The sequence below is a fragment of the Echeneis naucrates genome, chromosome 4, assembly GCF_900963305.1.
Source record: "Echeneis naucrates chromosome 4, fEcheNa1.1, whole genome shotgun sequence".
Taxonomy (NCBI): domain Eukaryota; kingdom Metazoa; phylum Chordata; class Actinopteri; order Carangiformes; family Echeneidae; genus Echeneis; species Echeneis naucrates.
In genome coordinates this window covers 17,294,612-17,320,148 of record NC_042514.1, presented here as the reverse complement: position 1 = coordinate 17,320,148, position 25,537 = coordinate 17,294,612, and the positions used below count along the sequence as shown (strand labels likewise).

General features: G+C 37.7%; 1 protein-coding gene across 2 annotated transcripts; it reads right to left on the bottom strand.

Annotated features, from left to right (window-relative positions):
• Positions 1 to 1,816: 1,816 nt before the first annotated feature.
• znhit6 (zinc finger HIT-type containing 6) lies at positions 1,817 to 25,537 on the bottom strand. Of its 2 annotated transcripts, none has more exons than XM_029500455.1 (10): positions 25,355 to 25,537; positions 24,380 to 24,445; positions 22,842 to 22,948; positions 22,595 to 22,680; positions 20,303 to 20,406; positions 11,399 to 11,467; positions 11,180 to 11,260; positions 9,133 to 9,213; positions 4,137 to 4,261; positions 1,817 to 2,537 (listed from the first exon to the last, which is right to left on the bottom strand). In XM_029500455.1, the coding sequence occupies exons 1-10, from the start codon at positions 25,468 to 25,470 to the stop codon at positions 2,134 to 2,136; spliced, it is 1,239 nt and encodes a 412-aa protein (XP_029356315.1). In that variant the 5' UTR covers positions 25,471 to 25,537; the 3' UTR covers positions 1,817 to 2,133. The 2 variants fall into 2 exon arrangements, with proteins under 2 accessions (XP_029356315.1, XP_029356316.1); XM_029500456.1 differs by lacking the exon at positions 1,817 to 2,537 and adding an exon at positions 3,320 to 3,872.

Here is a 25,537-nt window from a genome sequence, read left to right as displayed (position 1 = left end):
ACAGTAAAGAAAAGGCCTGTCCCAGCTCTGGCCATGCTGGAGAACACTTAGACAACGTACCTTAATTTATTTGGAGAACTATCAATTTTAGGCAAAGATGCACAATGCCAAATTTTTATGTTGAAACCTTTGTATAGTCAAAATTAGATTTTTTTACATTTTTCCAAAGACTGTTTCCGTCACGTTCTTGTGTTTCATTCACTCTTCTTGTCTTGGCCTTCCCATTTTTTTTTTGATAAGTTCCTCGCCCTTGTCTGTTTCAGGTCCATGTCCTGTGCATGCCTACCCCCTCATGGTTTCTCCGCAGCTGTATCTCATCATCCCTCCTTCCTTCATATATTTCACCTTGTGTCCTCCCTGTGTCCTGTGCCAGTTCGCCGTACCTTTGTTGCTACGTTCCAGCTTTCATCTCATAGATTGCTCTTGTGGTTTTTGCCTTTTGCCTCATGTTTTTGGATACATCTGCGTGATCTGACTGCTCTTCTGTGTATCGACCTAGTTTGATTAAAGGACACTGAACTTTGATTTTCCCCGTCTGGTCTCGTGCATTTGAGTCCTCTTCCTAGTTCTCGTTCTGACTCTTTCAAGAGAAAGTTCCCAGAAGCAATGCTTCTCCAGCTGACAATTTGGCTAAATGTTTATTTAGTCACAGGCCCAGCTCCATAATAAATGGTGCAAGGTCCAAAATGTTTTGCAAAATGCGAGCATGGCCATTAATTTTGGGAGCTAATGAGTCAGGATCTCCCTCCAAGAGGGATGCAGTCACATGTGAGATTATTGCCCCTGACTACACAAGGGTGGAAAATGCGTCATCACAGTCCAAACATCAAAGGATGCACATCTGTAGGGGTTACCATCCAAAAGGGTTAGAAAAACATCTATAAACACAGGCCGCACCAATGGGCTATGTTGTCGATTATTACTGGCACTCTGTTGTCGTAATAAACTAACATTAGGTAAGATGACGACATGTTGAAGCATCACATGCGTAAAATCATTCACACAAGGAGATACCCCAGAGGTGTCAGAAAGATGAGAATGTCTACAGCCTTAATTTTTATTAGCTGATGGAAAATGAGACTAATGGTCACTGAAGCTTGACAGAGGGGTCTGGTTTCTCTTTTCTCACATTACCTCATGAGTGTCAAACGCAAAGATATGTTCTTCAGAGTATAATGAAAGTTGTCTTTCAAATACTGAGCTTTGTTTCGTGAACAACATTTTAGATGACAAAACGATCACGTTTCAAGGTAAATTTATTCCATGTTGGCAGTCTTTTTTCGGGCCGTTTTCAATAATATTTCACATCCTTCCTGAGCAGAAAGGTTTGCAGTAGTTAATGCATCGTTTTCCTTTTTTAGCGAAGCACTTCGGACATTGATAGGAGCAATATTGACAAATCAATAACATTATTTATTATATTTCTTGGAATTTTAATCAAGCCCTGCAATGGACTGGCAACCTGTCCAGGGGTACCGCACACTCGGCCAGAGTGAGCTGGGATCGGCACAAGCACTCCCCCACAACTTGGAAATGGAATAAAGTGGCTGCAGATGGATGGATGGAGTTTTAATAACATCATGATCATCTAAAAAGATGTGGTTGAACCAAGATGATCGAGAGCTCTCAAACACCTAATAAAGTGACCTTCTCACAGAATTTTCAGAGATGATAGCGTGTGTCAATTTTAAAGGTAAGCAATGAGGCATGAAAATGAATTGAGCAAAAAAATGATATTTTAGTTCTCAGCATCTGCCTCAGATGTCCAGCAGAATAAAAACAGATTCCTAAAAATATTTCCATAAAATGTCTTTATTTAAGAAAAGCATAATTCCAGGCAGTTTGGGCCTAAACCAAAATGATCAAGATTGAAATCATTCCCTGTAGCGTCCATTATACATTTGTTAAACTGCTAACCTTGTCATTTAAAACAATCTGGGATCGAAAACATTGTATATTGCAACATATCCAATGACTTGCTGGGAAATATGTCTGCCTCCTCACTCATGTCATCCTGAACATCTGGGTATTATAATTGTAATCCACAGCTGTCAGCAGCTTCAGCAGATTCATTTTCATCTCAACAGTGATGGGTATGAACAGGTCCCAACTATTTCAGTGCATTCTCTTGAGTCATGCTGACCTCAGAACTGAAAGATCTTCATTTATACACTGATCCCTGCTGATGTCCTCGTGTTCATTAATGTCACCATCAACTGTAATGTCCACATCGACTCCAAGTTCATCCTGAATCACTTGCATGTCATTAGTAGGGTTGTTGCCATCACCAAAGCCATTTTCTTCAATGTTTTCTTCCTCATCTTCTTCACCACTGTCTGCAATCTCTCCATCTTCTAGTTCTTCCACTCCTGATTCTCTTTTAGCCTTTTTGTCTACTGGGGGCTCAGTTTCATGGCTGGTGTCATGGATTCCTGTTTGGTTGTTGGTTCCACCTGTGCTAAGAGACCCTTGTAGGGATGGTGCAACCTGGTCCAGATCCTTTTTTGCAAAACAACTCTGGGTTGATGCAGGCTCAGCTGAAAAAATATAAACCCCAATTGTGTGTAAGGTTAAACAGCTAATGCAACAGCAAATTCTTGTACGTTCAAACCTTAACAATTGATTGGCGTAATCATTTGCTTAAAAATTATTAGGCACAGCAGGGGTCATGCTGAAACAGTGCCGAAGAAGCAAGGGCTGGCACAGACAGGGAATGACTAATAAGTTCCATGCAGGATGACGCAGAATTCCAAGTAGTTAGTTATGCAATCAAGTAGGGAGAACATGTGAAAGGAAAGCTGTAGAATAAATTCCTTAAACTGAACTTTAAATATTAATCACAAAAATCCAATCCATCCATTTTGTAATTCACTTTAAACCTTTGACACTTTGACCGTCATATTTCCCCTGTATCTTTAAAAATGGCTGAACAGCTGAGGCAGTAATATGAAAGATTAATGTATTTCAGCTTTACAGCTTTGCACTGTAATTTGAAAAGCAACTAAAAAAACAATCTCATATTAACTCTTTGTCTTTGGCACATATGAGTACTTAGAGAATTTGAGGTCCTCTTATCACTTATATGAGGGCACTCACACAAGGAGAACAGCTTAAAAAAAAAAAAAAAAGTATATATTTATATATTTATGTGTATATTTAGATACAACTTTTTATTTTAGACCTGTTCTGTCTCTGTGTGAAGCATAACGTCATAATAAGAGTCAACCTTAACTGAGTGAATGTAGTTTAAGCAACTGCATGCTTCTTGCATGAAGCCTGCAAGAACTTCAGCATTACTTTATCCTCTGAATACGCCACTGCTACTGTGTCCTATTGCTTGTTATCGCTTCCTGACAAGCTTCCCAGGCCATGGCATGTGCAATTATCAGGATGTTTCAGTGGCTAACATTATAGCAAAACAGTGCAGCACAGAGGCCTTATCACTGAAAACACACACGCCGCACACACACACACACACACACAGGCTAAAATTACCTTATTTGTCCTTCTTGCCATCTGTTCTGACAGCACAAGAATAATCGTCTACTGTGGCCTTTTGAAACCATATTAACACTAGATAGGCATTGTGTGACCACATGCGAGTAGAGGAATATCACTGTTTCTAAATATCTGACGCTAGAAGAAGCTCACGAACAGGTAAGAAAAGCACAGGGTGCCATCCTGTCTTCTCATCTTATGTCGATCCACAACTCATTAGGCCGCAATTCAACAGTAAGCTATGTTTGATCCTGTTTTTGGAAATGGCTGCTGTCGAGGTTAACTCAGTGTGGATGATGCTGTGCAGGACACACTCATTTCGGTTGGGGTAACATGTTGCCATGGTGAAAAATACAGGAGCATGATTCTTTCAGCTGCAACGACCAGAACATGATACAATATTGTTGGAATTAGCATGATGGAGATGTGCTGATGTTTTGGAGCTAAGTAGAATTTTTATTTGACATATATTGGCACGTTTTAGTTACATACAGCATCAGGGAAAAATTAAAAGGTGCACATTAAGCTGGACAAAGTAAAGAAGAAATTAGTTTTTCTGATAGTATGTTAGTGATGGAGCAGAAATTAGTGTATAATGAAAACTAGGTAAGGGTTTTGTTTTTTTTTTTTCTTTGTACCTGGTCCTTTAAGGGGATAGTCTTTCCAACGTTCCTGGAGTACAACATGCAGCACCGGATATTCAATCAGCATTTTGTAGCTTAGGTTGTCCCTTAAACTCTTCTGAATATCCAACTCGTGGTACCTTTTCAGATAAAATTGAGAGACAAAAACAACAATGAGGATTTTAAAAGAAATAATGACAACACTCTTGGTAGATGCTATGTATCAATTAGGCCAGTGCAAAAAGTAGCTATTGTAGAAGAAACTCCTGAGCCTGCCTTTTTTTTTTATAGCTGCCTGTGACATGCTGATGGCATATTTGAGTCAGGGCTTGGCAAAGTTAAGATCCTGCTTGGTGTTTGTGTTCGTCCCAGGAGATGGAAACTAGCTTTACTAAAATTCAAGAGCATCACTCTCAGTCATATGATTTTGCTGTCTCACCCCTCCCTAGTTCTCTGTATGAGATTACATCAGTCTAATCTTGTCACTAAGTATTCCTGTCATACATTAGGGATGGTCATAAATCACTAAATAGTTAACTGGATTCTTTGGAGACATGGATTGCCTCTAGACTCAACTGATTCAGAATCATCCAGCTGAGCCTGTCATCACCAAAATGCAAGGAATATATTTTGGGTATATACAGTAACTGGCACCATCCCCACCAGATGTCAAAGCCCTGAGAGACTGAAGATTATTGAGCCATTGTTTGTTTTGCTAAAAGCACTAGCAGACTGAGAGCGCCCAGGACACCCACTGTCGAAACCAATCAAAGAACTCAGAGAGCTATAATATGACATTTACAGGTCTTTACTGTAAGGCAAGGTCCCAAGCAGCTCTCCCTCCTGGATGAGTTTGGTGGGCTCAAATCATGTCATATAATCCCACAAATAAATGGCAGTGTGTTTTTCTACTTCCTGCAGGGCGGGATGGAGGGAAGAAGTGACAGTTTATGGGTCTCAAAATACATGCGGGGAAATTCTTCCCCACATTATAGCAAATGGTCTGAGAGAGCTCTACATGACAGACGTACCAATTGCATACTGTATGCTGACAAAGAAATTCACCCATGGGCAGGAGGGTAATATAAAATAAAAGGTGGCAAAAAATAGGGTCAAAGGTTAGTATGTGAGACCAGTTTGTTTTGTAATAATAATAATAAAAAAGAAAACAGCTAGCAAAAGCAGAATGTCTACAAGGACTGCATCCACTTAGAATGTTTGTACCCAGCAAATGCTGTTTCCATTTCGTTTGTTTTTAATGTCTAACTTGTAATAAATGAAGGGATGTTTTTTATTTCTGTGAATATACAAGCTAAACTAAAACATAAGGGCCTGTAAACAACAGAGAAAGAAGGGTAGATGGCAAAGCAGATTGTGACTCCCCTGTGGTGTCGATGGGATTGTTAAAGCTCTGGCCATATCTAGAGACACAGCTGGATGGCTCAGCCAAGAACACAAAAACATCTGGTCTCTATATAGTGTTCTAGTGAATGAACAGCACAAAATTGATGTCCTTCAGGAAGGTTCCTATTATTTTCCCCTCCACTGCTGAGACCCATCAATAGGGAGATAGCTGCAGCAAGGAGACACTGAAATTGAATAGACATTATTGTGATAGCAAATAATAGTGTTGAAATCTTGGGATAATCTACCATGAAAATAAATTGTACAGAGCTATCTTTTGGTTGATACCAGTATTATCTTGTCACTGTAATATATTGGGAGAAAAATACTCTTGTTTTGGTTTCTGTTGAACTTGGACAATCTTTGGATGCTGCTGGTTGCAAAAAGGTTTCCATTGTTTCCTAGTAATATTCTATTAAAAGTTTGTCTTTTAAATATTTAGAATATATAACCCAAACCCCTTGTTTCCAGTTCTCAATCTTTTAATTTATGTATTCTCATGAAGATGAAACTGTTTATGTTCTTTGCTGATTGTGATAGTATAAATAGAATAAATTTCCCATTGTTGGAACCACTTGAATAGTAATGAGAACTATATACACCAAGATTCATGTTTTGGACAGCATAACTGCTCTAACATTGAGCCTCCCTCAGCTGCATATGCCACTGAAGTAATTGACAATGAATGGCTTCTGAAAGGTTTGTTTTATTTGGGGGGAGGGGGGCAGAATAATGCTGGAACCTAATCAAACAAGGATACCCACAAATCTGATCAGAGAAATATCAGAAACATTATAAAATATGACCTGCTACAATTTATTGCCTTGCTATTTCAGTAATCATACCAAACCATAGCCAACATGCAGGAGACCTAAGGAAGCATCTGTGGCACAGAAACCAACTTGTGCATAACCCGAGGGAAATGGATGGACATGGAGGGCTAAGGAGAAGGTTTTGTCACAGATATGACAGTGAAAGCACCTTTAGGGCAGGACAGAAATGTCAGTGCCTTACAGGTCGAAACAGTAGTTTCCTTCTTTGCTGGAAAAGGTAAAGCCAGCATCCCTAATTCACACTCATCAACAGGCAATGAAAGGAAAAGTGATGGAAAAGAGGGGAGGGAATCCTGTGAATTTCAGGAGTGGAATGAATAATAAAAAAAAGCTAATTAAACAAACAAACATCCAAAAGGGTCTGAATAGTTCCCTTGATGCACAGCCTGTCTCATTTCCAGGCAGAGGATGTTGACTGGTCACACATCCATGTTTAATTTAACACAAAGTACTCTTTTATTTGACTAGGTTAGGCTTAAACAATGCAGTCATCCTTTGTGTTAGGTGTAGTAATAGCTACTTAGAGGCTGCTCACCCGACTATGAATTCATAGTACTAATGTTAAAACTTCAAAATTAGGGGTTTACTTTTAAGACTTTATTATTCAGAAAGTGGAGGCCACTTTGTGGTTTTACTGCTTTGGCTGTTTGGAGTCCTTAAAAAGTGATGTGACCTCAGTTTGGATGGGCCTCTCTTCTTATTAGAGCTTGGCCATGGTTCTATTATGCAACAAAGAGAAAGTGGGCCAAAGATCAAAATTTATTTCAGTGCATAACTTGGGCCATGGGCACAGTCAAAACATGCTTCCTCTACTTGTTTTTCTTCAGGACAATTAATTTGTCAGTTTAATTGCTGACATGAGTCATTTACAAAATATTTAAATGGAAATGGGAAAGAACTTATATAGAAGATAAGTCTTACGACTCATTTATCAAAAACTAAAATTGTGAACAGTTAACTGATCACCAAAAGGCATGATGAGAACAACTTTTTTGTTGCCACTGTAGATGCCTGCCCCCATTTTAAAGCAGCATCCTCATGACAAAGTGGATGCTGACTGTCTCTGGACAAATTTGAAAAAATATTTGTAGTCATTGACAAAGTCCTTCTTCCGATTGGTTCTCTGCTCTGTAGCTGGTAGTGTGTAAAAACCCTCCCTTATCTTTTTGCATCTGTTACACAGTTGCAAAGTCGAATGCAAACCTTTTAAATTTAGATGTACAATATGTTTCCCTCTGAAAGCATGATAAAAAATGTTGATTGCTGTTTCCCTTAATCTTGACTGTTGTCCTTATCTGTGCTGTTTAAAACCACAGGACAATATTACCACTGAGATGCTCAATTTGTACTTTCTAAGATCTGAGAATGTTTTATTCTCAGAGTGTGGGTTCTTCAAGTGCTTATATATACAAACTTAAAACTTTCATCTCTCTTTCAATGAGAGTCTTCTATCTGCCCTTTCCCATTACCATAAAGCCCTGATCAATGAAGCAAACGGTGGGCAAATGTTAAAATCATGAAACATCTGCAGAGTTGTTTTCTATTATTATTCTATTTTTGTTGATTAGATTGCAAAAATGTACATTTATATACACACTAAAAATCTGTTGGAACATCTCTTCAAGAGTATGAATTATTAACCTGTCACTATGCAGTAGGATCCCTTGTCATACCTTAAAATAACTTGTGATTTACACTGTTATTATAATATAATCGTTAAGTTGCCATTTTGAAGTTATTTTAACATTTAAGAAGCATTCAAGCATTAATTAAATTCATTAAAGTGCTGCAGGTGAAAACCTGAAAACTTCTGTTAAATCTCGGCTTGCACTGAGCTGTCACACCTATAACCTCGCCCTTTAGTAATTGCTCTTTATGCTGCCATAAAATATAATTAATCTGCTTAGAGTGGACCCAGCCTGCTCAGCGAAACAAAAGCAGAATGCGTGTTACAAGGATGAATGATGGGATAGGAAGTTTTGTGATGTCTCAAGTTGGCAAGGGGGTAATGATTATGAAAATCAAAGCTCATCATTCACGCCACGACTAAGTGTAAATGGAGCGCATCCAAAGAAATTGAAAGTAGGTAAAGGAAATGGGTGCAATCAACACCATACATCTTTGCTTGTGAGAGAAAAAAAAGACAATAAAAACCAAAATGAAAGGCAGATAACATGGGAAAAGAAAGAACACAGGATTTAAATCATAGAGACAGTAAGTGCGAGGGAGAGAGCAGGGATGAAAGTAGATAAGTGATAAGCGCCACATCTGAATGCTTAAAACCCTTTAGGCCTTACTTCACAAGTGTTATGTAGCTTTGCAGGAATTTACAAGTGTGTGATGTAATGTTGACAAATTATGCTGATTTCATATACACTGAATGAACCAGTCATGACTGGAAAGACTAATTCAACAGTCACACGTCTCAGAATGCCTAAGTAATGAACAGCTGCAACAATAGCATTGTTAGATTATAATAAAGCATATTTAATATCCTCTGTTGAAACTGTACTCTTATCATCAATAAGCTTCATTACACTAATTTATTCACTTTTTAGGAGCAATTTTCAACGGCCTCACATCCCATCCTCTGCATTAACACCACTGCCATGAGCTGTTGGCCTATTGATTAATTGCACTAAAACTGAGAAAAGGATGAGAACTCAAGAATTGATTGGGGGGAAAGCTAAACATACAGGTCCCCTGCTTATCAAGAAAACATCACATTGCACATCATGTGAAATAAAACAATGAAAAGAGAGGGCAAATCTCACCTCAGCGAGTTAGCCTTTCTTCCTTCTGCTTTCATGAAGACTTTCACATGATCAAATGGGGCCTGCACATACATCTTCAACCTGAAATAGAAATTTGCAACAACACAAGGGGTAAGAGACTCAGATCCAATCTCACCTAAAGGTAGTATAAAAAAGATGAGGGTTTTTGACTGTGTAGTTCTTTAAGGTGGCCACAATAAAGGTCAAAACAGAGAGGTAATTGAGTGTAGCACAGCTGAGATCCATACGTACACTCATCTAGGGTGTTGACTGATACATGTGTAGGCTCATATTTGTAAGGGACAATCTGCCAGGCTGCTGACAGTGATGGCCAGCTGTGTCGGAACGGCTGCTAAGCCAGGATTCGATCAAAAGTAGTACACCAATCTACAATAAGCATCCTTTTTGTAGACCCGTCACTGCAGTGAGGGTTTGCAGTGATAACACTCATAAGTGTTATCAATGCAAAGTTTAGATTAGAAGAGTTAGATCACTTTAGTGTCAGAAGTTTTGATTTTAGTGTTCTGCAATTAAAGAGCTTATCTTTTTGAAAGACTAATATTGATGTCAGAATAAACAAAATAATTGAAAACAGCAACATTACAAAGATAAATGTAGGTTGTTGGAATAAGACAGAAAATGAAGACAAGTCAAGTTAATTCTGTGTGAGTGAAATTCCAATAAGTTAGTTGATATGAAAGTTCCAGATAGAAATGACCTTTGCATAAAATTTTCAATACATTCATTCATGGAATATAAAAAAAAACAAAATAAAACATTGAAAAGCGGCCACTCAACATGTTGATCTATTGAATGGGAGATTTAAATTCAACCTAAGGAAACCACTGTGACAAAGTGAAGTAACAAGTGCTGAAAGTGATTATTTGCCAAGTCTATGAAATGATGAAAAGGGTGAAAAATAATCATGGTGTTTAAGCTTTAAATTTCAACCTGCTTGCATTGATAAAAAAAGAAAACCAACATGCTCTACTTAAGAAGCTGGATTCAAAGAATGTTTGTCATATGACAGAAAATTAATCAACAGCTATTATTATAATCAATTGATCAATTCAGAATTTCAATGTAAAATAAAATACAAAAAAATACAAAAAACAAAGAAACAAAAAAAAGTTAATTGAACCTTTATTTCCACTCTTGTTTTCTCAACTGTCATAGAGCCATCTGTAATGCTAAGGCATCTTGCCAAAACAGTTTTAAACAACACAAAAGGCCCATATGCTGATTGTCAAGGCACTACAATGCAATAAAAGATGAATGTAAATGGTGTTGGGAGTCAGGGTGTATGATGCCGTGCTGCTTGAAGCGCAGATTTCATCATAGCAGCATTTAATAAGAATTGTCATGAGCATTTTAAACAAGAGAACCCACTAACTAAAGACACTTCACAGCTGCCTACACTAAAACTGCTCATTTGAACTTTTCAAGAGAAAACAATAAACAGTGAGACTCATTATCCTTAAAGCCATGTATCAAAACAGTGTTGATGTCCAGATCCATTATCACATTGTGAAAGTTCGTGTTTGTATTCATGACACAGTGATGACAGTAGCTGTAATAAAACCACTGGTGTGGGCTGGTTGAATGTCTACCACTGAATGCAACATATTGATCCATCTTTTCTGCAAGAACTGTGGTTAGTGGGAATAAATGAACTCAAAAAACTAAAACCACAGTGATAAAACTAAATATAATAATATTAACATTTTCATTTTCAGTTATACTTCAACTACATGTGTACAATGTTTCGCTTGCGTCAGTACAACAATACGATTGGCTTGATACATTCCCATTTGGCTGTTATAAACCAGCAGATTGGAGCATTGGGGAAGTGGCTGAATATGTTTCACAGAATTATCAAGTGTTTTTTTCTATTATGTGACTGCTATGTCTCTGAAAAAGTGTTATTGGATTGGTACTATAGGCAGCAATAGCAATGAAATTAGGAAGTTCAATCAGTTTCTCCTTTGTCCGACAATCAGAAATAAACAGTTACATTGAGTTTAAGTTTTAGATGGGCAAACCTCACTTTTGTCGTGTCACAGGGTCTGACTCTGTAGGGTGAATATAGTGGGTCAAAATCTGCTCCACGGTTTGTGTGTCGGACACTCTGAAACGAAAAGACAAATCAGGCAGAAGCAGAGTGCAGTATATGCACATAATGTATTTATATGTTCTCCTTCAAGTTGTGAGACAGGTATTGATACTAAATCAAGAAGAAGTTGGTCAATAATGTTATGTAACTCACCTGATCCGACTGAACTCTGTATTGCTTTGAGGAAAGATTAGCTTCAGGTGCCAAAGGAACCGTTTTTCCCTGAATAAGACAAAGAGAAATTCATTTTTATTGTCAGCTTATCAAAGCATTTGATGGGTTTCTTTCAACAGAGACGGATGAGGTCACCAGTGCTCTCACAGTATCCCCTTCACAGTCAAACACAAATGCCTTTGTCTAAACTCTGAGCATAAAATGGAATTCAGTCTTCATCTGTCCAAGACAATACGCCTGGCTTGTTCCAAGATCTTGTCCATCTGTGTGTCTGTTTGCGCCTGTTTGTGTGTGTAAATGAATAAACTAGAGTTTCCATGGAGACCATTAAATATACACTCAATACAAGGACAGCAGCTGGTGGATTTCACATAATGATCACCTCTTTTGGGGTAATGCTTTGGGGCAGTAACTGTTAAATGAGGTTGGGTTTTCTGGGTTGCTGGGCGTGCTCTACAACCAAACATTTATTCCCTACTACTGTCACCATGATGCAGTAATAGCCAACAAAATGTCATATGAAACTGTTTGGTAGACATAAATAACAAGACTTGAGTCAACCCTTTTAAATCTTTTATTATAATATCTACCAATAAGTTGCTGATGAACTGAACTATGACAGCATGACAACCATTTTGTCATGTTTGATTTGTCCTTCTATTTTCTCAACAAATGGATTACTCTTTGGATGAACCCACGTTAATCATAGATGTATAACCGTTACTGCCTCTATGAAACTGAATATAGGCCATTGGCAAGGCATCACAAACTCCAGGTTCATATACCCCACATACTGAGTGCTGAGCATAACTACAAGGAGTTGTGTTGACCAAGACCACAGAGTTTGCCATATACAGGGTGGAGCTGACTCATCAACCTCTACTCCATCAGAGTAAGAGGATGGAGGCCTTGATGGATCTGAGGAATGAAGATGAAACATGCCCTCAGAAAGACGCAAAGCTTAATTGTAAGGCACAAGCAAGAAGCCTTGTTATTAGGGGCTTTAGTACCACCAAGAGTGATTTAGAGCACGATTTGGAGGTTTCTTTTGATATCTTTAATACTTTTGATACTAAATAGTTTTCTTCATCTAAAAAAGTTCTGTGTAGATATCTAGTTACGTTAAAGAGATTTGACCCTATTTTGAAACCAACAATAAATAAATACAATCTGTCGATGCAGTACAATCATAACTATATGTGTTAATTTAGTCATGTTTGCTGTGTTAATGTGTGTAGTTTAATAATTGGTCCATCTGTTTAAAATCACTTGCACAAAAATCATTTTGGTCATTTATTCATAATTTTATTCATTAGTCAAGAACCAATGCAAATTATTAGCATTTTCTAGCCTCTCAACTGTGAGGACGTGTTGCTTTCCTCTAATTTATGCATCAGAATAAAAATATTTAGGCTTTGGACTGTTAAATCAGAGCAAACAACACTCAGACATGTTACCTTGGGGTCTGAAAAAACTAGACGAATGTTTTTGCTTGTTTTGGCAGTTCATAGACTAAACGCTGATGATAACAGCCCCTGGTCATTACTTTCGTTAAGTGTATTTCAATTTATTTGAGATGTGGATGTTCTAGTGTAAGGACAAACATTAATGCAATGCAGCTACATCGAGGCTAAATCCCATTAGAGGACTGTGAGTTCAGAATACTTTTTGTGCATATATGCGGACCTAAAATTAAATATTTACTTTATATCAAATGCATATGAGTGTTCACATGTATTTACAGGACAATGAACACAGCAATTGTTAAATAATACACAGGTAGCTGTGATTTAACCTTTGACCCATCTATTTGCATTTTTTGTATCAACAGGTATACACTACAATAGACTAGAACTACAAATACTCAATGTTCTGAGAAACACGATAACCAGTGGTTGAAGTTGCACAACTTGGTTAGTGGGAGCCGAAAAGTGGAGAAACAAGCAGAACAATGAGAAATGCATACAAGTTTCCATCTGCTTGTAAGGAAAGAGTGAAGGGGTAAAGCTGGAGGAAGTGAAGGTTGCAGTAGACACTGTTTGGGAGTGTAGACAAGGGGCTGGGAGGGGATTCCCTACGTAACTGTAGGAGGTACTTAACACCTCTAACCTCTGAGTCAGAGGAATTTATGTGTTTACTTAGGTTTGGCTGAGTTTCTTCTTTGGTGAGTCAGTGTGTGTGCACTTCCACAGGTGTGCAGGTGTGTGTTTAGGTGTACAAGGCAATGAAGGTGGAGCACCAGGTGTGATGCCATTATTCTATTATTATGGCAAATGGAAACTATGTCTGTCAATGAAAAATGGGCTTGCCCCAAGATGCATGCAATCATTTCAGGTAGGGCTGCAGTGGAATACGTTTAAATTTAAAGGCCCTGAGAAAAATATTTAAACTTGAACTATTGAAAATTTTTAATATTTGAGAACATTTAAACTAAAAAAGGGAGAATGGTGGCTAACGGTAAAAAGCTAGCTATGCAATACAGCTCCTTCACATACTCCTGTACCATTTTTCTCTGAAAACATTACTGTTTCCTAAGGTTACACACTTCAATCACTAAAAGATTACATTGGAAGGTTTCTAACCTCAGCAAAATTCCAAACTGAAAGAATGTGTCACCATACATGGGCTACATTAGCATTTTTATTCAAGAGAGATTAATCCTCAACAGCCACTAAGGTTTACTTACCAACAAGCTGTTGGGTCACAAGCTTACAGTAAAGCTTACACAAGAAGTAAGCTTTACTGGAGGAAATAGGATTCATACATCGCCAGAAAAGAGTGAAGAGTAAAATCACTGCCTTGTAGTTATACATTTGCCCTTCAAACGATAGTGTTAAAAATGCCCTAAGGTGTTTTTGCATTTTAAATTATTTTCAGCAGCTTGAGTAGCAAAGTGAGGACTGAAGCAGCCATCTCTTCCTACTTTCTAAGTGACTGCTGTTTCTTCTTTGCACAACCTAAACAATAAAAACAGCTAGAATCCCTTGTCTGCACCAAAGAAAATGTGAAACTCGGCTATTTAAGGTACGGCTGTTGGATTTTTGGGAGGAATGGTCTGTTGCTGAATTTTTAAAAATAAATAGCAACAATATTTCAGTTAATCAATTTTCAGACAGATGCAACATGCAAGATAGCAACTAAGGTTAGTCAAGTCCTGAAGCTTAACTGAGAAGTCAGCAAAAGGGATAGTTCAGTTTTGCTTTTCAGAAGATGTAGTCATTCCTACCAAAATCTATAATAGTGATTTTTGCCTTCGGAAGTTTTATAAACACGAAGCCCGGTGTTCAGGTTCTTGGGGCACAAATAATGACATTCTCGTTAAATGAGGCCCCCTTCCAGTAACATCAGAAACCTTAACTCACAGCTCACGTCCAAGAAGGGAACCCACTGATCATAAACTGCCCTGACTAATCTAGGGTGCATGTAAAGACACATATGGCTACTGATCGATGACCAGTAGTCCAGTCATAAATTGATTTTAGATAGGTGGCAGGTGGCTTTTTTCCTGTAATTTCTTGGATTAAAACTGTTAATTGTTAAAATTAACAGTTTTAAAATTAACAACACTGTTAAAACCGACAACTATTCTTATTATATTTTTTGTTGCTCACCAAAATAGATCATCTGACAATCAATCCTTCATGGTATTGCTGGCTAAGTGTGTTTGTGTATGTGAATCAAGGTATTATTTGAATGTGTCAGGTTTTATTGTCTTCTTTATAAGACTATTGCTTTCAATTCTTGGAGTATACAACTGCATCACCATGACTGCCTTTAAGGAGAGGCTGTTCTTGTCTTTGTTCATTGCACTGAATCAACAAAGAAAAGCAAAACACAAAAGAGTCTTGTAGATAATCAGGCGGCAAGCTCTTTTATACAAACTTTTTCAAGTAAACTGGACCCTCAAGCATTTCAGTATGCAATTTTGGTTCCAATGATCAATGAGGGACACTAGAAATAAAGCAGACCCAGAGGAGAATGGATGAATTAATTAATTGGTGATGACATTATTGGAGTTGCTTATGCAATCAACACTAGAGACTGGTGGTGACTGGTGGTCTGGCAGTCAGAACAGAAATCCATCCAGCTGGATTGAAGAAAAGATAGATGTAGCTAAAATGGTGCTACGTATAAAACCATGCATCCTTTGTATCTACCCATCAGAGGCAGATGCCAAAATTGAGGTAGTAAGTGCTTGTCAGTGAGATGAGAGGACAGGAATCTGGGGCATCTGTACTGATATACAGCAAATAAATATAGTATCTAAATGCATGGTTCCACAACCTCAGAGGGTAGATTGGCTAAGAGGTTAATGGACCGAAAGGGAAAGAGGAGACAAAGATTATAGGATGCTGCATCTTAAGTATACTCCTTTATTTTGAACTTTAGCTTTTGGGCAAATGCTGCAATATTAAGTCAGGTCTGCGTTCTCTGAAAAACACAAAGTTGCCATCATGTGCTAGGTCTCTCAATAGCTGTCTAAATGTAAGACTTTGTATCTCTGAGACATACTTGTAGCAAAAAAAAAAACAAAACAAAAAAACTGTAATTAGCTTTGCACATCAAATCATGAATCATTAAATTGTCTGGCAAAATGTGAACTATTTAATATGCTAGGTACAAAGTTAAAGGAGGAGTTAATACCCAAGGTTATTAGAATTAACATCTGGGGATTATGAATTCCATTGTAGCACTGTCGCCCCACAATAAGAAGGTCGCGAGTTCGGTTCCCAGCCTGGGTCCTTTCTGTGTGGAGTTTCCATGTTCTCCCTGTGCCTGTGTGGGTTCCTCCGGGTACTCCGGTTTCCTCCCACCATCCAAAGACATCACGTTTGGGTTTACTGGTGACTCTAAATTGTCCATAGTGTGAGTGTGAGTGGTTGTTCTTCTCTGTTTGTCTTTGTGTGGTGGGCCCTGTGAAGCACAGACAACCTTTCCAGGGTGTGCCCTGCCCTCACCCAATGTGAGCTGGGATTGGCTCCAGCAACCCCCTGTCCTTGATAAACAGATAAGCTGCAGAAGATGAATTAATGAATAGCTACCTCTGGAACTAAAGCAGGACTGTGGATTAGAGAAGTGACTTCCACGGCCAGAAGTAATTAACACTACAGTTCTTCTATGAACTACACATGGAAAACTTATTATTAAAATTAAGTCAACCAAACATGGCAGAGCAAGATAACATGGTAAATTGATATTTTTGGAGCTCGTGCAGTACAGAAATATCTTGTTAATTTATTGTTTGGAATTTCTCAGAGCCAGACAGAAGTGTGCATCACACGGTTATGTGGCAAATTATTATGACAACGTATGCAACACTGATGAAACTGCTGCTTGCCATTTTGATGTGAGGTTTGCCTCAGATGGCGATTGGCATTGACTCTGTTCTGCATCACCAGTGGTTAATCAAGCCAATGACAGCCAGAAGCCTGAAAAACATATGACAAAAGCTGCTGCTGTTTAATTTTAACATAATCTTTTGGAAATTAGGAATTGTAATGTATTTGAGCATGCAAAATGACGAATAGTCATCCCCCACCATGTAATCTGTGGTGAAATATGGCACTGTCTGCTTTAATTCACTGCTGCATTTATTCATAGCATTATAGCATAGCATAATATTTCATACACTGCTCAGGTTTCTATAAACCACTGCTATATTACAGAATTAACTGAGCAAATAAAGGCACTATAACAATAATGCTTTTCCACTGAATAATCTGCTATTTAGCTATGTTTTATCCGTAAATGCAAAAAAGACAATGATGTGTCACAAATACATCATTGTCTTTGGCTTTTACTTATTTTGAACCACCTGCTAAATATAGGATTGATTCTGATGTAGCCTACTGCAAAACTGCCCAAAACATCTTTGCCACAGCTGCTGCTGCATGAAATCCTGGGAATTCCATTGACGAATGACTGAGTTAAAGCTAGAACATGAATGATAACGTGAATGAGGTCCTTCACTTATTCACAGCACCCCTCACCCCACTCATCTTTAGCCTACATTTCTACATAGGTGGGAATGAAAAAACAGCTGGCATCATCATCAACAACATGATATCTTAAAATATGCCCAAGAGCTGGACAGTTGCAGCATTTAAAAAAAAAAAACTACAGTGAAATGACAGCATCATGCTGTCTGAGCACATCTAAACTGAAACTTCTTTATTCACCCAACTTTGTTCATTAGTCTTCAGTGACTACCTCGGAAGTGAAATAAGTCATCCTTAACCATTAGATCTGGGTTAATTGAGTCCTATACCCAATATGGGACATACATGGCACAAATACAAACCATCTCATACATCAAATGATCTGAAGTTATTATAGAAATACGTTCAGCTATTATCCACAGTAACTATCCATGCAATATGTTAGTCCACTCAAGTCACTGATGAGGAAAATGCTTTGCCGTGCCAGGCTGAGGCTGTAGAAAACATAATTCTACCCTAATACAACTACTCCCAATGTTCTGCCAAATGCCAGCTATTATATACTTACCCTCCAAGGGCTGGACTAAGAGGTAGTCTGTAATTTTTTGTCTCTCTTTACTGTTCGTGCCTTGTTTTTGAAATTAGTCACTGGCAAGAGGTGGGAAGAAAGTAGCTGCACTGCCATTATTTTGAGTTCAAACATTTAATTAAAGAGACATGCTCACGCTCACACACATGCATTCGCACTTGCACACACACATGCACTATCAGCAGGCATGAAAGCGCAGAAGTCAGCCGTCTGCCAGTAATGATCCTTCTCTGGCAGTGTGAGTGCGTAGCATGAATATGTCGCTAACCAGCTGCAGTCACACTGCTCACACATCTGCTTTTTATATTATGTACTTGGTACATTCTGAAGCACATTCTCTCTCAATCCCTCAATTTATTATATACCTTTCATCCCATCCCTTGTGTCCATTTGTGGCTCTGTGAATGGTACACTGTTGTGGTTATTTGAATAGTCTTCAGAGTGAGACATACCACGACTAACTAGACTAAACAAAGAAAAAAAGACTACACAGCTGGCTCATGATACCTCTATGGATGCTGTCATAGCAAGAGCATAAAGAGTCTTCTTGTGTCTTTTGCTGGAGCAGTTATGGGAATTGAGCTCATTTCCCTGGTGCAGAACATTTCTAAATTATTAAAACTTCACAGACATACTGGTCTCATCCTACAAAAACTCCCTGTCACCCTTTGACAAGATTTGAGATGAGATTGGGAAGTACTGAGTTGAAAGGTGGGCAGAATCTGCTACTATAACCTGACATAATATTGCCTCATCCGTAGATGTGACGTGGATATTTAACTTTAAGTGCCTGCAAAACACCAGAGACAGACATGACAGAGTGGTGGATTTTAAGGATGGAAAAGAGGGTGGTGAAAGGGAAAGTAACCACATAAACCAACTGGAGGGACTGACAAAGGATTCTTTTAGTGGCTTTGCTGATTGGTACCCAATATTGTCCCTGGGTATTTCACACTTGTAAAACTTCAATATTCATTTTCCCCCTTAGCTGCTATTCTATTTTCGCACTGTGGGATAAGAGAGGCAAGGTTTAGCCTCAAAAGAAATGGTAAAATCAGCGGCAGAAGTGTGTCCAAGGAGGGAAAAAATTTTGAGACTTCAAAAGCTTTGTTGGCTATGTGTATTTTATTGTGTTCAATGAAATCTAAATGATCAATTGACAATTAAACAATTTTTTATCCATTTTACAATTATCTTTGTTACTTCTTAATCTTTTGCCATTATTTGAATATGAAGATGAAAATAATGTGAGAAATCTTAAGTAAATAAGATTTTAGGCATTTCAGGTCTTTTTAACTACTGGTCCTAGTATCTAAACTTGAGAGGCTGGAGCCAGAGATGATAGGTAAAATAATAATCAGATCATTTTAATGTGCTCCATTTTAATTGACTATAAAACCACATAACACATTATTATAGAATGTGAAAATCAAAGCCTGTAATTTACCAATTTTTATTGACCTTACACTAGTTCAAGTTGTTCTTGGACCACAATCACACTGATGGGGATGCCACCAAAAATAGCCACTGTGAATTGTCTGCAGCATTGATGACAGTTTCAAAATTCTTCAGCAAGTGTGCATATTTGTGTGTGTTGTTTAGAAAGCTGTAAACATACCGACAGTGATGCCATTTGGCAAAGGCCATCAAAAGGGTGGCCTACTATTCTCCACATCTCAGTTTGTTAAAGGGTGTCAGTCATAACTCAACTATCTCATGCTTATCTTTTTTATGCTGTCAATCATGGGGAAATATCAATGCTTCATCATCATCAGTCGGCATGTAACTAACCTGAGAAGAGCAAGCACTTCATAAAACTCCTGTTAGGGCTTAACAAGAGTGCCATCCTGTGGTTATGGAAAACATCGCTAATCAGAGCATAATTTTTCATCAGGACTTAAATTCAGCAAAAAAAAGTCATGGAGTGTTGCTTTTGACTGTGATTGAGCATGTTATAAACATGTCTCACAATGTTTGGGTGAATAGGAGTACTGCTGCTCAGATGGAAACTCAAAACAACTGTGCCATTATATTACTGTCACTTAAGTTTGTTATAGCATGTTTGTGTTTTGTCTTCTATGGTACTTCAGTCCCAGGAGAGGATATTCAAAAAATAAGATAATCATTTGTGTATTTCATTACGGTCATGACCTTCTCAAAACAATGAGACAGGGGAAGTTTTAGAAGCCAACAAAAATTAATTACAATGAATTAATTAATTACTTGTGTCACTAAATTACCTTTGCAACCTTGACTACTAGTAAATCCTTTTGTTGCTCAAAACAGGCGAAATTAACCAAACCGTTAGGCATGAAAAATGTTATTGCACTGTGTACAATTGAACAGTATTCTTACTTTGTGAGGAACAAGGTGGAGTTTTCTCTGCTCTTAGTGAAGGTGACTGGGAGGAACCTCAGTGTGATGTTCATATTTCTTGCGTTGGCTGCCAGCTTCTTTGCCTGGACCGCAGAGAAGTGAATGAGTACGGGATGGTGCAGAACAGCATAAGAGCATATTATCATAGGATCATATGATAGACAACCCACGGTAGTAAACTAAACACCATTTGGTTAAAAAAAAAAAAAAAGAAAAAGAAACAGGCATTAGAAAACTGAGATGACCAATTTGGATTCAAAATCAATGTAAAAAGATGTAACAGGAAGCCCCTATTCTTAGCCTTGAACTAATTTCCTGTGGCCACAGACAGTTTGACAGCCAAGTTCAATGGAAAAGTCAGTGGGAAAGACATCATCTCCATGAACAAATAGGTCTGAATATCAGACGTCTGTTCTGTTCTGCTGTGTGTGTTTCATTACAATTAAAGTAAGTATGACCTGAACTTTACCTTACTACCCTCATCTAAATTTGAGCAGACAAGTCTTTCCTTTCTGCCATTCGTGTTGCTCCTTCATGACTTCAAATTGGAGGATAAGTGAGGAACAGTAAAAGTGATTTATTAAATGCTAGGACTATACAATGCTAATGAAAGAGTACGGCACTTTTAATAATCTGAAATTAACCTACCCTCAAAAGCCATCACACGCCAAAGATTTACCTCTCAATGAGATTAAGTTTTGTTACTCTGTTTGATTTGTGATGACATAGAACGAGCACACATTATTCCAAGCTAGTAAATATCAGGCAAGCAACAGAACAGGTGACACCTGGCAGGAACATTAAACCTGTCATAAATTTGTGTCTGTGGTTTCAGTTAATAGAAGTACATACGTACAACAAGAAAATATAAAACAATGGCACATAAAGCTACATGTTTATTAATGTTATTTTCAGCTAGTTTAGTGCATCTGCCATTTAAAATGGACTGACAGATCGGTTTCTATATAGTCTGTCCTTTGATTTTCTTAATTAACAATTATTGGAATAACTGACTAAAGCAAACAGCTAAACGCAAAGATGGCTCTGCCCAGTAAAAGCACACAAGCAGCAGCTACAAAAACTTGATGATTTTAGGTGTGCCAGTACATTTGACAGAGAAATGTTGTTATAGTTACAGCCATTTGCCTTGCTGTTCAAAAACACAGATGGATGACAAATGTAAGAAAACAACAAAAACAAGTTCCTTCAATGTTAAGCCATCATGAGCCACTCCCATCAGAATCAATTCTATGAGTTTCTGAACTCTACTGGACAGATGAACATTCCAAAAGATTTTCACTCCTTTTGCATTTTGATGACGATGGGAGAGCGGTGTTTAACACAGCAGTCATCTTTCCCATAGGTATTCAACTGGATGCTATAGCAGTGTATGATTCAAAACATTTGCACTAATCAAACCCTTCAGTGTACTCATTGCCCTCCTGTCTCTGTACAATTTTTTTATGTTTTTCCTGTAATTTGTCACCTGTCTGCCATTTGCCAGTGATTTTCTCAGCTAGTGCAGCTATGAAATAAATGAATGAATGAATGAGAGTAATACGAATTTCAAGTCAAGGGCTTCAGTAGAACTCAGTAGAATTCTCCAATTCAGGGACAGGGTTTTAATGGCACTCGTATAACACAGTAGATGTGCCATATATCTTTTTTTAGATGGTGCGTTTAATATTGCATGTTCATGCTCCAGGAGAAATGGATCTGCTTTTGAAAATTTCAACAGTGCATTCAAGGGAACCCATATTATCTTTACATTTAGGTACTAAGATTTCTAAGAGTCTTGGATGAATTGCCTGAACAGTTATGAAATTTAGATGTTTTATAACTGAACATTAGTGCCCATATGCTGTTAGTTAAGTATCAAACAACTGAATACAGGAGTTATTATTTGAATGAAATAAAACAACTACTTCAGAAAACCCCTATCTAATGGTGTAGTATGTCTGTTCCAATTCAAATTAACTGAAACAAGGCCAAGACTTTTGGACCCCACTGTATAGCCTGTTGAATTGCAGCTTTGTTCTTTGAGGAAACAAAACTGGATTCATGCCATTTTTTTAAGATTTTATTTGATTTGCTAAAGAGAACACTGTGAGCTTTGAATCAATAATGAAAACTATATATTCTCTCAAGAACAATGACCTGGCTTAAGTCATGCTCAGAATTTAAAGTCTACTCTAACAGTGTATTTCAGACATCTTTTACCCAACATTAGGCATGCAAGACGATGTATAAATCTATGAATTTAAGACCTACTTTTGAAGTGATACGAGGACTCCGGATGAGGGGGTCCCTGGTGGCACCATCAGCAAATCTCCCAGTGTCCTCCAGATATCTATAGTCTATAGTGCAAGTGAAGGACAAACAGTAAATACACTAAGTAAAAGTGTTACCTTTCTTTTTACAATGTCACTTACTAATAAAATATTATAATTGACACATGAAAAGAAAAAATAAAATCCTTATAATAAAAAGGATAAAAAGGAGTAAAGAGGATGCTAACCACTGAGAAGCGTAATTTCATCAAACTGCGAAAGGCTCACAAAGGCAGTTTTATCTCGGACTCCACTGCATCCAGAATTTTCCTTGTGTTTCTTCACACATGCCATGCTGAAAAAATTACAGAGACAAATTAATTTCTTTGTGCTTCAGTTTTTTTTTTGGTTTGTTTGTTTGTTTTTCATTTGATTTGGTGGCATTTTAGTTTGGGCAGAGAAGAAACCCAGGACAGAAACCAGTCAAACGCAGAATGGCAGGTTTAGGGTTAGTCCACTGACAAGTCAAACTGCTGACAGAATATATGTGAATACATCGGACCGGGAAAAAAAATGAATGAATGAATGAATAAATAAATTTAAATTGAGTTTTTTGTCTTTTTTTAACTGAATATGCTGGCTTTTACCTTTCTGTGCAAACTATATTTTTGCATGCAAAGATAAACAAGTTTTTTTCTACATACTGTTACATAACAGTTCAGTGATTACTCTTTTTTTTTTAATTGGAAAAACAGAGCTATTGCTTTTGTTTTAATTTGTAATATTAGACACAGATGGAATACAGCTTTTGTGTTGTATGAAATTAAATGAGCTCATTGCAATGTTAAAGCAGAGGATCAAAGGAAAATCTGCTCATAAACAGAGCTCATATCTCAATTATATGATCACATGGCAATTTTAACAATATAAACAAGATTTTATGCCTGAATTAAAAAAAAAAAAAAGAGGGTTTGTAATTTTTCATTAAGTTCTGGAAAAATCTGCTGGTAGCCATTCTCAAATTACAAAATTGTCCCTAAAGTAGTGAAAAAACAAACAAACCAACAACAGTTGTGTGCAAATATGTGTGAAAATCTTATGTGGGATAGCTGTGATTCCTGTGTTCACTGCTCAAATAAAATCAACAGCAAAAAAAACTAAATGCGTGAACCAAGGGATTGGGTTGAACTCACTTTCTTTACTTTTGTGATATAATCTATTGTATACTGTCCAACACACACAAATTATTTTAAAGACAAGACAATGTGAATCCCATGTTTGGCTCGCATCATTTGATTTAAGATTATAGAGAAGATTGTTAATACCTTTTTTTCCTACAATAAAGATTTGATAGATGATTTCAGCCAAATCAGAGCTTGACCTTTACAAAATGATGCAGCCAAAGTCCTTTGTTTAAGGTAATTGAGTGTAGTCTTATGATGCTCTATGCCTGTTAACCTAGCAAAGATTAACAGAACTGGCATAATTAGAATGTACATGGGTAGTGATAAAAAAATTGCGATAAATACACACTGTGCACCAAATAGAAAGCAATAACATAAAAAGAGTTTCAAGAGTTATTCACTTAAAGTTCGTAGGTTTCCAAAAAATATTCAACAATTTTAATAGTTGTTGGGGTGTTTCCTCCAATTTTCTGCTTTTCACTGTTTCATATCTTGAACTGATGTTAGAATGTGGATTGAAATCTAATCAGGAGACCAGCGCCAAAATCAAGCTATTGTTTTCCTTATTTTGCTTTGCTTTTATTTAAAATTCACGATCTCACCTGCAGGAATGCGCGAGACAGGCAGGACACCTGTACTTTGCTTCCTCTGATCCACACATACCACAACTGTTGGAAACAACATGTTAACATAGTGTAGACCAATGCCAATGAATAGATAAATTACAAAGATGGTAAATATAAAACATAGCTCACTTAAAAGACATTAATAAAAATTAAAAAAAAAGAGAGTATAAAGAAAATTTTGGCCTAAAGAAATTACACATATTTAAAACACACATTTCAAGTGAGTCTATCTTTAACATTTGATCACCTCAACTAAAAAAAACAGACCATTAGTGGTCATATGAACAATGAGAGGCACGAGCAGCATCCTTTACTTTTAAACAGACTCGGTTATTTATGGCATGTTATTGGCTTGCAGGAGTAAAAACTGGGTTTTCTCCTGTTGAAGCCAATCTGCACTGCTGTGACACGACTGACTGGCTAATGGCAATATTAACCAAGTAACCAACCAATCAAAGTGCTCCATAATACTATTCGTTGTTGGACTTGTTAGCGTTTACATTTACGTTTTTGTAGGGCAAAGGTACACTAAGACAATAAAGCGGATGTATTATATTCTTCTGACCAATCACACTCCACTATTACTACTACTACTCTCCCCTTTATGACAACATGTATAATCTGGCGAACTACTAAGTGACACTGTCTAGCAGGGCTTCCCCATATAAAATGAATGAGGTGGAGATTTATCTTTACATAATCTAACAATAATGAATGAACTGACGCTGAGACACGTGCGTCGCTACCTAGCTAACTTTGTAACCTTACCACTTTAGGCAGACGCATAAAGCTAGCTGGCGTCATTTATTCGCGTTTGTTAAGAAACAATATTCCCCCCAAAAGGTAGGAGTTACACTTATTTCAAGCCGCGCCACACAAACAAATACGAAGGCAAGTGAAGCTGCTAGCTAGCGGAGCAGCAGTTGGCTCCTGTCTCTGTAAACTACTCACCGAGAGAGAGACATCTTTCTCTTCGTCCCTTTAAGCTCTCCCTCCTCCTGCCCGCTGACTTCTGCTGGGCTTTCTGCTGCTGACATGTCTGTTATCGGTAAAATTACGGAGCACATTGCAGAAAGAAAAAATCACGCCGCCGCTGCTCCCGACACGACGGGAAGCATCAAAACAAACCGTATT